Source organism: Papilio xuthus, unplaced genomic scaffold, assembly GCF_000836235.2.
Source record: "Papilio xuthus unplaced genomic scaffold, Pxut_1.1 DF828177.1, whole genome shotgun sequence".
NCBI classification, from domain to species: Eukaryota; Metazoa; Arthropoda; class Insecta; order Lepidoptera; family Papilionidae; genus Papilio; species Papilio xuthus.
The window spans coordinates 1,246,914-1,259,937 of NW_013530472.1; the positions used below are offsets into that span (position 1 = coordinate 1,246,914).

Sequence of the window (13,024 nt, forward strand, 5' to 3'; positions counted from 1 at the left end):
ACTTAAAAAATGTTGTACATTACTTTCATTACTTATGCAGCTCCTTATATTTGTAAACCATTTGCTTACACTTAGTCCCTACTTGTTAGGTTTTGCGTACATATTTAAGTACAGTTATGGAGTTTAAAAATAGAAACAAGTTTATGTGAGTTCGGTGGAAAGTGTACAAGAATCTGGCCATATTCAATTTGTAAGACTGGTGAATAATAACGTGCTTTGACTATATAGAAATGGACTAGGCATGTTGCCGCCGTTGTACTAAATAAATATTTATAAAAAAACAACTATTTTGAAGATGACAAACTTGGACTGACAGGTTTAGATATTTGATCAACGCTTACTCATTCAATTTATTTTCCATTTATACTAGTACAATAATTGTAAATATTTATACGTAATTACAATTTATTCTTTAAATATCTTTGATTATTTATTACATTTATTTATCAATAAGTCGACAGTAATGACCTAAATAGATTCTATAATACGCAAAGCTTCAATTACCACTCGATACAAAATGGCAAACATGTTAATTATTGCTTAAATTTTGCAATACGCTAATGAAATCGGAGATAATCTTTTCGATGGTTCATCAAGTTTAAAATGTAGCATCATTAAGCTGCTTAATTTAAAATAATGCTGGTATGGGTACCACAGGAGATGCGAGTCTACACTTTTATAAAAAAAAAATTAAATATATATATATAATATATTTTGTTCAGGTCGGTGTAGTTTTTAAGCAGAATTGCAAAATCATATTAGTCTTAAAGATAACCTCAAAAAAATAGTGATTATCTCATTTCGTCTAACCGATATTTTCACAAATCATGTCTTCTGAGTAAAAACAATATTTTACTTTAAAGTATTCTGTTCTATTGATGTGACAATTGTCAGTCCTAATCTATTCTATATGCACTTCAAAATGACACTGACTCGATATTAATTTAGACATCTATACATATCTATAGTTGCCGGGAAGCCAAGATAAGAATGATAAATATGTGTTGCGGATTTGACCGGGTCACCGCTTCAGTGCCGACATGTTGACATCTGTCAAAATTGATATACATTTTCATAACACAAATCATACTGCACAATGATAAACAAAGGTACAAAAAGGTCATTAGGTTCTTAATCGTAAGAAGAAAGGTTTCATCTTTTCTATAAACATTTTCTTTCCTATTTCTTTAAAACGCAAAGTTAAAATCTTGAAGCTTTGGTAATAAGAGATGGTAGTAAATAAACTAGTAGGACAATAAGGAATCCGTTGCAAGCGCACAATGTACTTACAACAAACTTCGCGAGAAAACTATCAGCTGATATTACCTAATTACTAGAAACATCTCTCTCTTACTTATCTATTGTGTGGTATAGTAGACGGATGTAGTACAGATGTACACTGAGTAAACATTAAATTTCATAAATAACTTTCAGGTTTTTAATAATTTTATATAGATAATAAAAATATCTTTATATATATAATTCTTCTGTGAGTGTGTATGTCTGTGTAAGAGCTGTTTTTTATTTAACTAACTAATATTATAAGAGCGATTGTTTAGATGGATGTGATGTGGATGGATGGATGGGTGGGCTACACTAATTAAGCTTTTTTTATATATCTACGCGGACGGAGTCGCGGGTGACAGCTACTTATCAACATACAAGAAATATATGAAATGTTTAAATTGAAATTATATTTCCTAGAATTACGTACAGACTCGATGTAACAAAGAAAGATTTAAATTAAATTTCACGTTTAACATATTTGTAATATCTGTATTTAACATTTGCGAAATTTGATACAAATATCGGTTTTCACTGACGGCGCACTTCTATATAAATATATCGTCGTCATACTTATTCTCTTTGTACAAACAGAGACAAGAGTATATTTTAATAAACTCGTTAAAGCAGTAGAATTGCACGGTAAATGTATTTCATAAGCGGCAATTTGTGCATCTGTCGAGTACAATAAAGAAGCTAAATTAAATCCGAAAATCCTACAGAACGGTAATGAGAATCTCGACATATGCAAAGTTGTAATCAAAACGATTATGATTTAACTGAACATTTTGGAACATCGCGGAAACTATATGGACACAATATTAATAACACTTTTCTTTTCTTAATTAAATCGCCTGTCTAAAGTCTAATTGTTAACTGCTCGTGGGTTCGAATTCAACAATTTGATTATTATCGTGGACCAAACAATTTTTAAGCTTACAAATAAAAAATAAATATTAGTAAATTACTTTAAAAAGTGAATATTATTTAAAAACCAAATTAAGAAAATAAAACATAGGTATCATTATCTCGGCCATATCCATACACTTAATCTGAGTAATATTAGAAATGCGTATGTTTAGATGGATGTGTGTTATTATGTATCTCCAAAACAGCTAAACGTAAATTAGGCGTAGACTCCGACTCTTAGAAAAAAAATCCGACACAACTCTTTGGGTAATACGAATCGAATGACATTCCAAAATTGTTTAACTTATAGCAAAAAGACGTCACAATGTAACAAACATAATTACTATTCAAGCAAAAATTTTCCTCAAGCAATTAACTACAACGTAACTTATGTTCCGATAATATTTTCGACATAATACTCTATCCAGCCCTCCTAATGGGATACGTTATTAACATATTGAAAATTGCATCAAGATTTTCCACAAGCTTACGAATTTTTCTATCTTACTCTATTTTATAAAGAGAATAATAGCAATCTGATAATTTAATAAATAATGTAATTAAATAATTATAAAAATATATATGCAATTGATGTAAATCATTCGTATTGTTTGTCAAAATATTGATAACTTCGATATCTAACTATCCATACTGGCTAACTACGATTTTGAATGCCCGCAAGTTCCCAATTAGATAAGGCGTGTGAAAATAGTTCGCGATAGTTAGTAAGTGCGGCTAACAAGGAAATTTTCTAAATATACATTAATTATGGTGCTTAGCGATTCGTATTCCGACATACCAAAGCAAAAATACACGTTGTAAATATAAAATTAACCATATATTGCAAAATATCTTGTTTTCCTGATTTAAATGTTTCAAATTATTTTTCCTTCGACAGTCAGAATAGACAGCTTAGACATTGAAGGCTAAAAAAAAATATTTCACTCTCCTGAACATATTTAAATAGCAAAGTGGCCAATAGAAAAAGAATGTCTTACTGCCAATATCATTACTGAGTCTTCAAACATTTTTTCATCATCAACAATTAATTCCATTCAAATTTCATCGATGTAAACATGGGCAATAGAAGTCGGGAAACGTGATAGTTTGGTGGAAGTTTGAAAACTTTTTGTACTCCGTGTTAAACGAAGTAATTAAAATAATTAATCGTTCCCCAAGTATTGAATATTGATTAACCGTTATATAATTTAATTTAAAAACAATTCTTAATTATTTACAATGTCAGTGCATTTCTTCTGAGAACACCTTTCGTTCACCTAACTGATAAGGCACGGCCACTTGTTCCAATTCTCATTAGCCGCAAACACAACTTATCAAATAACTGCACATATGACTTTGAACGAGGCACAAAAAGAGTCATCGGAACCCTAAGGAAAGACTTTGATTTACATTTAGTATGGGAAAACTAATAGTTGACTGGGAGTCGTTAATTACTTACACGTTTAAAAATAATTTTTAAAAAAATTATCTAAATTAATTAATGTAATAGTCGGTGCGGCAGTAAAATTCTTAATTAGGTTTTTACGGAATTTATCATGTGTAATATTTGGCTAATAAAATTAATTTTATGTGAGAGGCCTATTGTCATTTCTCCGTTCGCCGTGTTAGAGGCAAACGCGTTTAATGCATAAAGAGTTCAGGAGGAAAGCTTTTAAGAAGTGTCCTATTTTCAAGATGGCAAATTGAGTTCGCGGTGCGGCGCGTATTTATGATACATTATGTAGGTAGCCCGGTTGCACTCACTTTAAGGAAATACGTCCGTTACAATTTGATATGGACATTTTGCATCGCCCAATCGTCCGATGATAAAGCATTGCTGGTAACCATAATCATTGAAACGCATTCATGTTTTGGGGTTTCCCTTTTTAACTATAATTTGTCTACCTACAACATTGTAATGATTCAGAAATAATTTACAATAACAAAATTGATTTCATTAAAATTTGAATTTACTAAATTAAAAAACAAAACTTGCATCAAAGTATTTAATATCCTAACATTAACTTACGTATAATAAAATTTACAAGACGCGATTAAGATATAAAAAGTAAATCCGTTTAATCTGCCTACCCATTTGGACTAGTCTTGAGTATATGTGCAATTATAAAAATAATTTATTCTTTACTAATAATTGTTTTACATTAACTTCGAATACTCTCGTTATTACTATATAGACTAGATGCTATAAATTTTACGAAATAGCTTAATTACTGATATAATTAAGCTAATACACACAAAAGACAAATATACATTTCGCAATCTTCTATTATACTAACAAAAATAATGCACCGTCGATAAAGCATAATAACATAGTACGTATATATATATATATATACATAACATCTAACTATATATATTGTGTCTATGTTTATGGTATTGTCTTCAAGCTGACACAGAGGTATCATGTGACAAAGGAATATGTATTTCGATTGTTGTGCGATAGTTTCAAAGTTTAAATCAAGACAAAGTAAAATCAAAAGAGAAATATTAAATGTCCCGATGACTTACTTACTAATATCTTACTAATATTATTAAAACATAAAGATATGGCTGGATAATTTAAAGTTTGTTCGTTACCCCAGATAAAGAAAGATAGAATAGGTTCGGATGTTAATTTGTAACAAAGATATAAACTTAAAAATAAGCGAGGGCAAACTTATTTGTTTCGATTCCACGCGGATGAAATCGCGGGAGACAACTAGTAATTTAATGTTTACCTGAAACTCGTCTATAACACAAACTTATATCTACAACTCCGAGACAAAATCAATCTTTGATATGGACAGCAATATAATAAGCTCTTTTACCCAGAATGACACATAACAGGCCGAAAAACATGTCTCTTAAGAGCAATATAAGCCTTTCTTTACGTGACGACATCTTTGTAATAACACAATAGACGGCTAATAAGTCCCATTAAGAAGCTATCGTGTTACAATTCTTTCAAACAAAAGATACATTAAGTATATATTTTTATATGATTCATAAGTTTGTGTTGGATATTAAGGACGCTGTACACGCACAGCTTCAAGTTGTCTGCAGCGCATTTAGGCAGCCAGTGTGCCGGCGCACCGACCGCTTAAAGCTGCCGTTGCAGACTGCTTGAAGAGCCGTGTACGGAGTCCCTTAATGTCCCTTGATGAAACAATAAAGGCATCGGCGGAAGAGACCATGCTTTAGGCCGTCGCATTGCCTTCCACACAATAAGCTCTCCTCCGCGTATGTAAGAGCAAAATTACATTGAATAGAAAAATATAAATCCAGAAATATGATCCAAATACTTAATTATTATAATTCCATAGAAATTAATGAAATAACAAAAAAAAAAGTCGCATGGCTTGTTAATAAATATAATTTATTCTAATGATGGTCTACGAGTTCGCAAGCTTTACATGTGAATCCAATAACTTCACTGAATACCTAGTGAATTTCATCTGCTGAGCTTCGCCATCTCTCTCCCGTGCACGACAATTTCATTAGGATATGGGACTTCAGTGTAAACTTGGTACAACGTTCAAATACATTTTACTTAGAAATTTTTCTAAAACCGATAATGCGAATTAGAATTTTCGAGAATTTTCAGCTCTTAGAAAATTGCACGAATAAATGTAGAGGAAAAAGTGTAAATAGTTACATCTCCGTCACTATTTCGTTGCTAGGACTTTTGAGGACATGTAATCTTACTAATCTTACAAATATTATAAATGCGAATTTTTAGAGGGATGGCTGCATGAATCTCGCTGAAATTAGGCATAAAAGTAGAGCATAATCTAGAAGAACACGTAGGCTACTCATTAATGGTTTTTATTTCGATTCCGCGCAGACAGAGTCGCGGGCGACAGCTAATAATAACATATTCAAGTACTACTTCTTCAATCGAGCAAACTTAATCAAGAAGTGAACGTCGCCTCTGCGAAGTTGTTTTACAAAACGCAATTTATGGAGGATTCTAATATGACAAAGGAAACCCTAAGATCGTTCAGTGGATCTAAAATCCTAGGCCATTTTTCCCATTCTACGGGCAAAACTTTTTTAAAAGTATAATATTATAACATTAAAGATAAATTTCGTTCACACCATGGTTTGTGCTTTCTCTGCCATGGTTTACTAACATTACTTTTATTTTGATATTAATTTAAATAAATCTTTCCGTGTAACATTTATCGGGAATTTATTCTTTAGAAATTTTATAGTAAACTAGCTGTAGCCCGCGACTCTGTCCGCGCGGTATTAAAAAATAGATGTTGGCCGATTCTCAGACCTACTCAATATGCTCACAAAATTTCATGAGAATCGGTCAAGCCGTTTCGGAGGAGTATGGGAACGAAAATTGTGACACGAGAATTTTATATATAAGATGACAAATTACGACTACAAAAGCGTCAGCAATATATTAGAAAAACTTAAACATCCATAAGGACTTAATGGAAAACAAAATTGTCCGTGAGAATCTCTTATAGTATTATAAAAAATGTTGAATAATTTTTTCAAATCTGTAGAACCTCTTGGATGATTTTTTACAGTTTCTTATATCGTTTTGGGGTGATTTTTTTTTTATTGAAATGTATATGAAATACGCTTATTGCGTTCTATCTGGTCGTCACATTTATTGTTAATATATTTTCCTTCATATCAAACATACAAATATAAATATTATTAAACAGGATAAAAGAATGCTTAATTTACTATGGCTTTTCATATTTTTTCTATACTATTTTTTTTTATTTATTACAATGATAGGATTTTTTTAAGGTATTTTATGCATATAGTGCATAAATTGTTTGTTATAATAATTTTATCGAAGATTAATTATTAACTTTTATAAATTATACTTAATATAAAAACTTTTTGGTAACTACTAAAATAGTTGTATGAACTTTGACCGAAGTAGGTAAATCCTACCAGACAAAATTTTGTGTAAACAAGAAACATTTTATATAGAAAATTACCATCGGCGGCAAAAAAAATATTCGCGCTGTGAAATATAATGCACGGATAAGTTATAAAATACGTGAAACAACCTCGAACCGGCTCCGGCTACTCCAGGTTTATTATTTTTAGCTAGGTTAGTTCAAATGGTCACTGGTCAAGATTCTACCAAGTTCGGGAGAGGAAATAAATTCGCGAACGAAGTTTAAAAAGTTCTTAAACTTTGTTAAGTGTCGGTTACGTTGACTTACCTGTATAAGAAGTGTGAAAACTAAGAGGAGGGCTGTTGAACAGACCCTCATGGTGGCAAGTTACTTCTGGACTGGAATGGTTCTAAGTTTTGTGCGCGTTGCGGCGAGTGCGTAGGCACCGTGCGTGCCTCGCAAGCGTCGGACCGCGAATGCCGAATGTTCAGCGCGCTGGGGCCAGTGAGCGAACAACGAACGACGACCAGCCGGCCCGCGACTACTGCACGCCTCAACTACGAACCTTACAGCAGAGTTGCGCTTTAACACACTTCGTCGCTGAATTTGCAAATGAAATAAAACTTTTTCTATACATAAATCTTCAACATGTACAATTTAATTAAATTATTGAGTTATCTAAGTTAAAATTATAAACGCATGTTTTTGAGTATTTTAAATATTATTTTAATGAGAATATTAAAAGTATAATACGGTCACTATAATTTCACAATGATTACAAAGTGCAAGAGGTTTTAGGTCATATTTGTGTTAGATAAGAAAAATGATATAATAAAAATGTGTTCAATATCGTATGTGCATTTTTTCTGTAAGAATAAATACTGATATGTTAACTACTGAAACTTATGAATTTAATTAGTTCGATGAAGTAAATTGCAAACTTTTTAAAAGGCATTGTATGGCGGAGGCGTAAAATTATCTTCTTTTTTGTATTCAAAAAACTGCAACCGAAAGTATAATCTCACCTGTATGCAAAGTGGGGCGAGCGAGAGGGATGCAAGGAAAATGCATCTCTTTCCAGCAGACTTGCATGCTGATAAATCAAAACTTGACTACATTAACCTTGAGAGAAACAACATAGAGGCAACGATAGTTTTGATTTTTTAGTCACAACTTGACATAAAGAATAAAATTAAATATAATAGAATAAAGAAGAGATATTTTTTTTGTTATGAAAAAATAAATATAATTTCTTATATGTTAGTGTAAACTTATATTATTCACTAGCTGTACCCCGCGACTTCGTCCGCACGGAAATAAAATAAAACTTTTTTAGGACAAGTAAATTCATATTCGTATATGATTTTATACATTCGATTCGCAGTATTCATTGTATTAATTAGCTTGGATACCTAAAGTGCTCATGGAAATACGTAAATTATTTGTTTTAGTCCAATAAGAGACTTCTAACCTAGACTACAACTTTAACATTATCAAATTCTGTCAGAATAACATGAAAAGGAAGTTTGTCGGGAGAATTAATGGTATTAGGAAGCCCAATTAGTAACATAATGGGCAACTTATTTATAAATATGAGATACAATGTCTCCATAATTCAATTCAGAATAATATTGATTGATGTTACTATGATATGTTACGATGTAAAACCAGTTTTTTTTTTTAAGTAGGTAAACAAGCATGCAATTGATGTTAAGTGAGTAACGCTAATCTTTAACATCTACAAAATAAAGGAAAGTTTACATCCGAAATGCGTAAGGTTTAAGCCGTTAATAGATAAATAAGTTAGCTTAGGGGCAAGGCATGGTTATAGGGATAAAACAGAGATTGTGAGTACGCAAACATGCTTTGAAGAAGAACCTTATCCAGCAGACTAACACAGATTGAAGATGTGATTTCATAAAAGATGAAAGACAAGAAACTCATTTGGTTGATCGATGGAATGTACAGTCAGCGTCATATAGATCGTCACAGACAAGATATGCAAATATATAGGTACATCAAAAGTAATCAATTATATCGGTACAACAAAAGTCCTCAAAATAATAGATACATTCACCCTGCTCAAAAACATCGGTACATACACAGCGTCAAATATATGAGTACATGCAAGATGCTCATAAATATCGTAGCAGCCACAGCGTCATAAGTAACGAAGCAGTCAAGGTGCGCAAAAATATCGGTACATTTGACAAAATTGAACTCTATCTCTATATACTTGTGATACAATTTGAAATAAACTACTTCTGTTACATTCATTTGACACTTTGCATCAAACCATTCTTCAAAATTTACTAAAAGTGTTCGACGCGGATGACAGATATTAGGTAGATAAAACCAACATCAAATTTAAGTTTGTCATCATATATGCTAGTTTGGTCTCGTGGCCTTACCGTTCGCCACCGTTGGTACGTAAGGTCGGCGGTTCAAATCCCAAGCCACTATTTTTTTTTTATATTTAAACTTTTTAATTTTAATATCGAAGCACTTGTAATTCAACTTTATCGCCGTAGTTATTAGGTACTTTTTGATATTGCTTTGGACTAATGAGTTTGACCGTTAAAGTACTTTTCTATTTCAAACAAAAATGAAGGAGATAAAGCGATGCTATTGGCATGTAATTTGTTTATTACTCATGTTTGTTAAACTTGTACCGGTAAAAATAACACTTTTACCTTTACCTTTTACTGATACTGATTATATTTAAGAAAGAAAGAAAAAAAACTGAATGTCAATATCCAAACTACATCAAATTTTTGGTCGATTGCAATAAACATTCCAGTGTGCGTGGACGCGCACACATATGTAGATAACACTTGTACGTATAGTTTCCGCGCGTACCATTCTTAAAACCCGCAAAGACAATCCACGCTCCGCCCACTCACTTCACCCGCGATGGTCTGACCTAATTGTTGTTAACGTTATTTAAATTTCTTTCTACCCGACAGCGAAAATTATAAAAAAAAATTGTCGAGCAAAATTTTATATTACCAAATTTTTACTGGTTATGGAAAAATAACCCCGTGATTGATAAAATGAAAAAAAAAGTAGCCTGAGATTCGAACCGGTATACTTACATATTACGGCAAACATACTAGAATACTGCGCCAAACTTGTATATATTGTGACAAGGCAAAATTTGATATTAGTTATTACGTATCTGTCATATTCGGCGTGACAAACTTTTATATTTAAGGGTTATGACAGGAGAAGAAAAATATTGGGTTGCCCAGTAAGTTCGTGCCGCTTTATAAGGAAAATTGAAACCCTGTTCTCTTAAATTTTTGAAAATGTTTTTAAATTATATTGTTACGACTCTATACCTAAAACGTCTTTTATTATTGGATAAAATTTTAAAAATTAGTTTTTATCTCAACCAATGAAATGAAATTATTCACAATATAGAAATTTTCGTGACGTTTGATAATGGTGGAAATCCGAAAATGAATCCACTTCAGCTACAGTCTATTTTAAGCTTCCTATCGAAAATCAGAACGAACTTTCCGGACAACCTATAATGTTAATACAAAGTGTCAAATGAATGTAACAGAAGTAGTTTATTCCAAATTGTATCACAAGTATATAGAGATAGAGTTCAATTTTGTCAAATGTACCGATATTTTTGCGCACCTTGACTGCTTCGTTACTTATGACGCTGTGGCTGCTACGATATTTATGAGCATCTTGCATGTACTCATATATTTGACGCTGTGTATGTACCGATGTATTTGAGCAGGGTGAATGTATCTATTATTTTGAGGACTTTTGTTGTACCGATATAATTGATTACTTTTGATGTACCTATATATTTGCATATCTTGTCTGTTACGATCTATATGACGCTGACTGTACTAATTTAGAATTCAACTATTGACGTCACTTGAATGTCATACAAAGTAATAAAAAATTACTCCAAAAACGCAAAGCATATCTACAAAGTACTATAAGAACTTAGATGAAGAACATATAAGAATAGCGCTGGCGATTAATTACCACATTGAGAAGAAGGTAATGCTTTTCGCACGTATAAGTTCTTTTATTGGGTTTTTCTGTATTTAAATTGCTACGTCCTAGAGCATAAATGACTAAATTTGATTTGAACGAGAATTTTGATTCGTTTGCTTTCCCGGAAAATATATAACATCAAAAAAATGCAATTGACTTATGAAATAAAATTCTAAATTAATGAAAAAAGAGTTTGCAACTTTTTTTTACATTTTATGTGAAATTGGAGTTTATTTTTTTAAATTAAAAATGTTAAAATCTTTGTTTAAAAAGAGCTGTCTATAAATGATACTATCAACCATTAGCGCATCAATTAGTCGAGTTTTTTTTCTTTTTAATTAATATTCGGTTATTATGAAATAAAAATTCGCACTAAATGCGAAAAGGGAACGTCTAGTAGAGTGTCTTAACAAGAATTAATCTTAGAGGAGAATTTCAACAGGAACAAAGTAATCCAGTCTTATACTTCTAACTGGAGACTTCGGGGAATTCCCTCCCTATATCTTATACGACAGTTTGTCTTTAAAGTTGTTTATAAAAAGACTTTAGTTTATTAGGTCCAAACCCCTCTAAACCATTGCTAATCTCTAGTTTGCTTACTATTGAACTGGTTCGTATGTTAATGTGTTGCAAGTCTATGTAAAATTAAAACATAAAAAATATTAAAATTAACCTTTCCTCCATCTTCTTTTCTTGAAAAAAAAAACCGAGTCTAGTCTTATGAATCGTAATCGAATGACACATAATTCGTTAAAATCGTTTAGCCTCTGTGGTCACAGATGATCAAATTGGAACTTACAATACAAACTTGAATAAAAAAGTTACATACACGCAAAAAAACATTACCCTTACTTTACTTATCTGGCATTAGATCTTGTCTAGTTGTTGGGGATCGGATAAAGAAATCCAGTCTTGTAATCCAGTTACTTTATTGGTTTTTCTTATTCACATTTTACAAAAAAAAATTGAAAAAGGAATTCCATTTTTTTTTAATTTAAAAAGCTATACTTTGTATAAAAACTCTTTGCTGATTCATAACGTTAGTTTTAATTTCAATACATTCTGTGAAATCCGGACATTTTTAATGAATCTAAAGAAAGTTCGACATCAAGAAAGTTGATCCTAAGTAAATACATTGAAAAGTTGTTGAGGACTACTCTTTCCATTTAATTATCTCGTTAGTCTGTAACAATTTTATTCTATTGTCTGTTGTTTTTAACACTCTTATATTAGCTCCACCTTCGCCTGTATATAGACGATATTATTCTTCATTTCGGAAATAAGTTATAACCTGTTGGTAGTTAACAATTGACAGGAGAAATACCCGAACTATGATAATCGATCCTCGATTTAGCATCTGTGAGCTATCAAATGTAGAATCTACCACACAGAAGACAGGCGTGAAGTGGAAGCAATTCCGCGTTTCATCTGATGAATGTGCGTCTCGGAGCCCTAATTTAGTCCTCTTTTCCTTCCCACTCTTTTTCTTGAAAGGATGGGCAGTGGAAATGGATTTTTCGGATGAAAGAATGCATGGAAAGGGAAAATATTTTCTTTCTGTGCATCCTCTTCTCGATCGATTAAAGGTAGGCAGCGCATATGAAATTGCGTATGTCTGTGGGCAACGGTCACTTCGCTATTTCAGCGATTTCAGGTGTCCGCTCGCTGGTTTACCAGCTTATGACATAAAAAAAAGAATCTCCACTCACGAGACTAAACTTTACATTTTAGTTTTGTGTAGTGCAGGTATAGAATAATGTTGGCATCTTTTTTATTTACAGAGAACATGGATCCCAAGATTGTAAAATAAGAAGAGAAGGATAAACGTCGGGAGGTCAAATAGTACGTATTGGAAATTTTTATTGTGAACAATCGTTAACTGCTATTCCATGTTGTTCATTTCTATAAGTCGTTCTAATGCCATATTGAACTTG

At 31.9% G+C, this 13,024-nt stretch overlaps 1 protein-coding gene across 1 annotated transcript in view; it reads right to left on the minus strand.

The window, feature by feature from the left end:
- The window catches only part of LOC106113707 (terribly reduced optic lobes), a 109,173-nt gene extending 101,593 nt beyond the window's left edge, over nt 1-7,580 (minus strand). The window contains 1 exon segment of the mRNA XM_013306567.1: nt 7,395-7,580. Within this exon segment, the coding sequence (XP_013162021.1) occupies nt 7,395-7,445 (51 nt within the window). The 5' untranslated portion in view covers nt 7,446-7,580.
- Between the last annotated feature and the right edge of the window lie 5,444 nt (nt 7,581-13,024).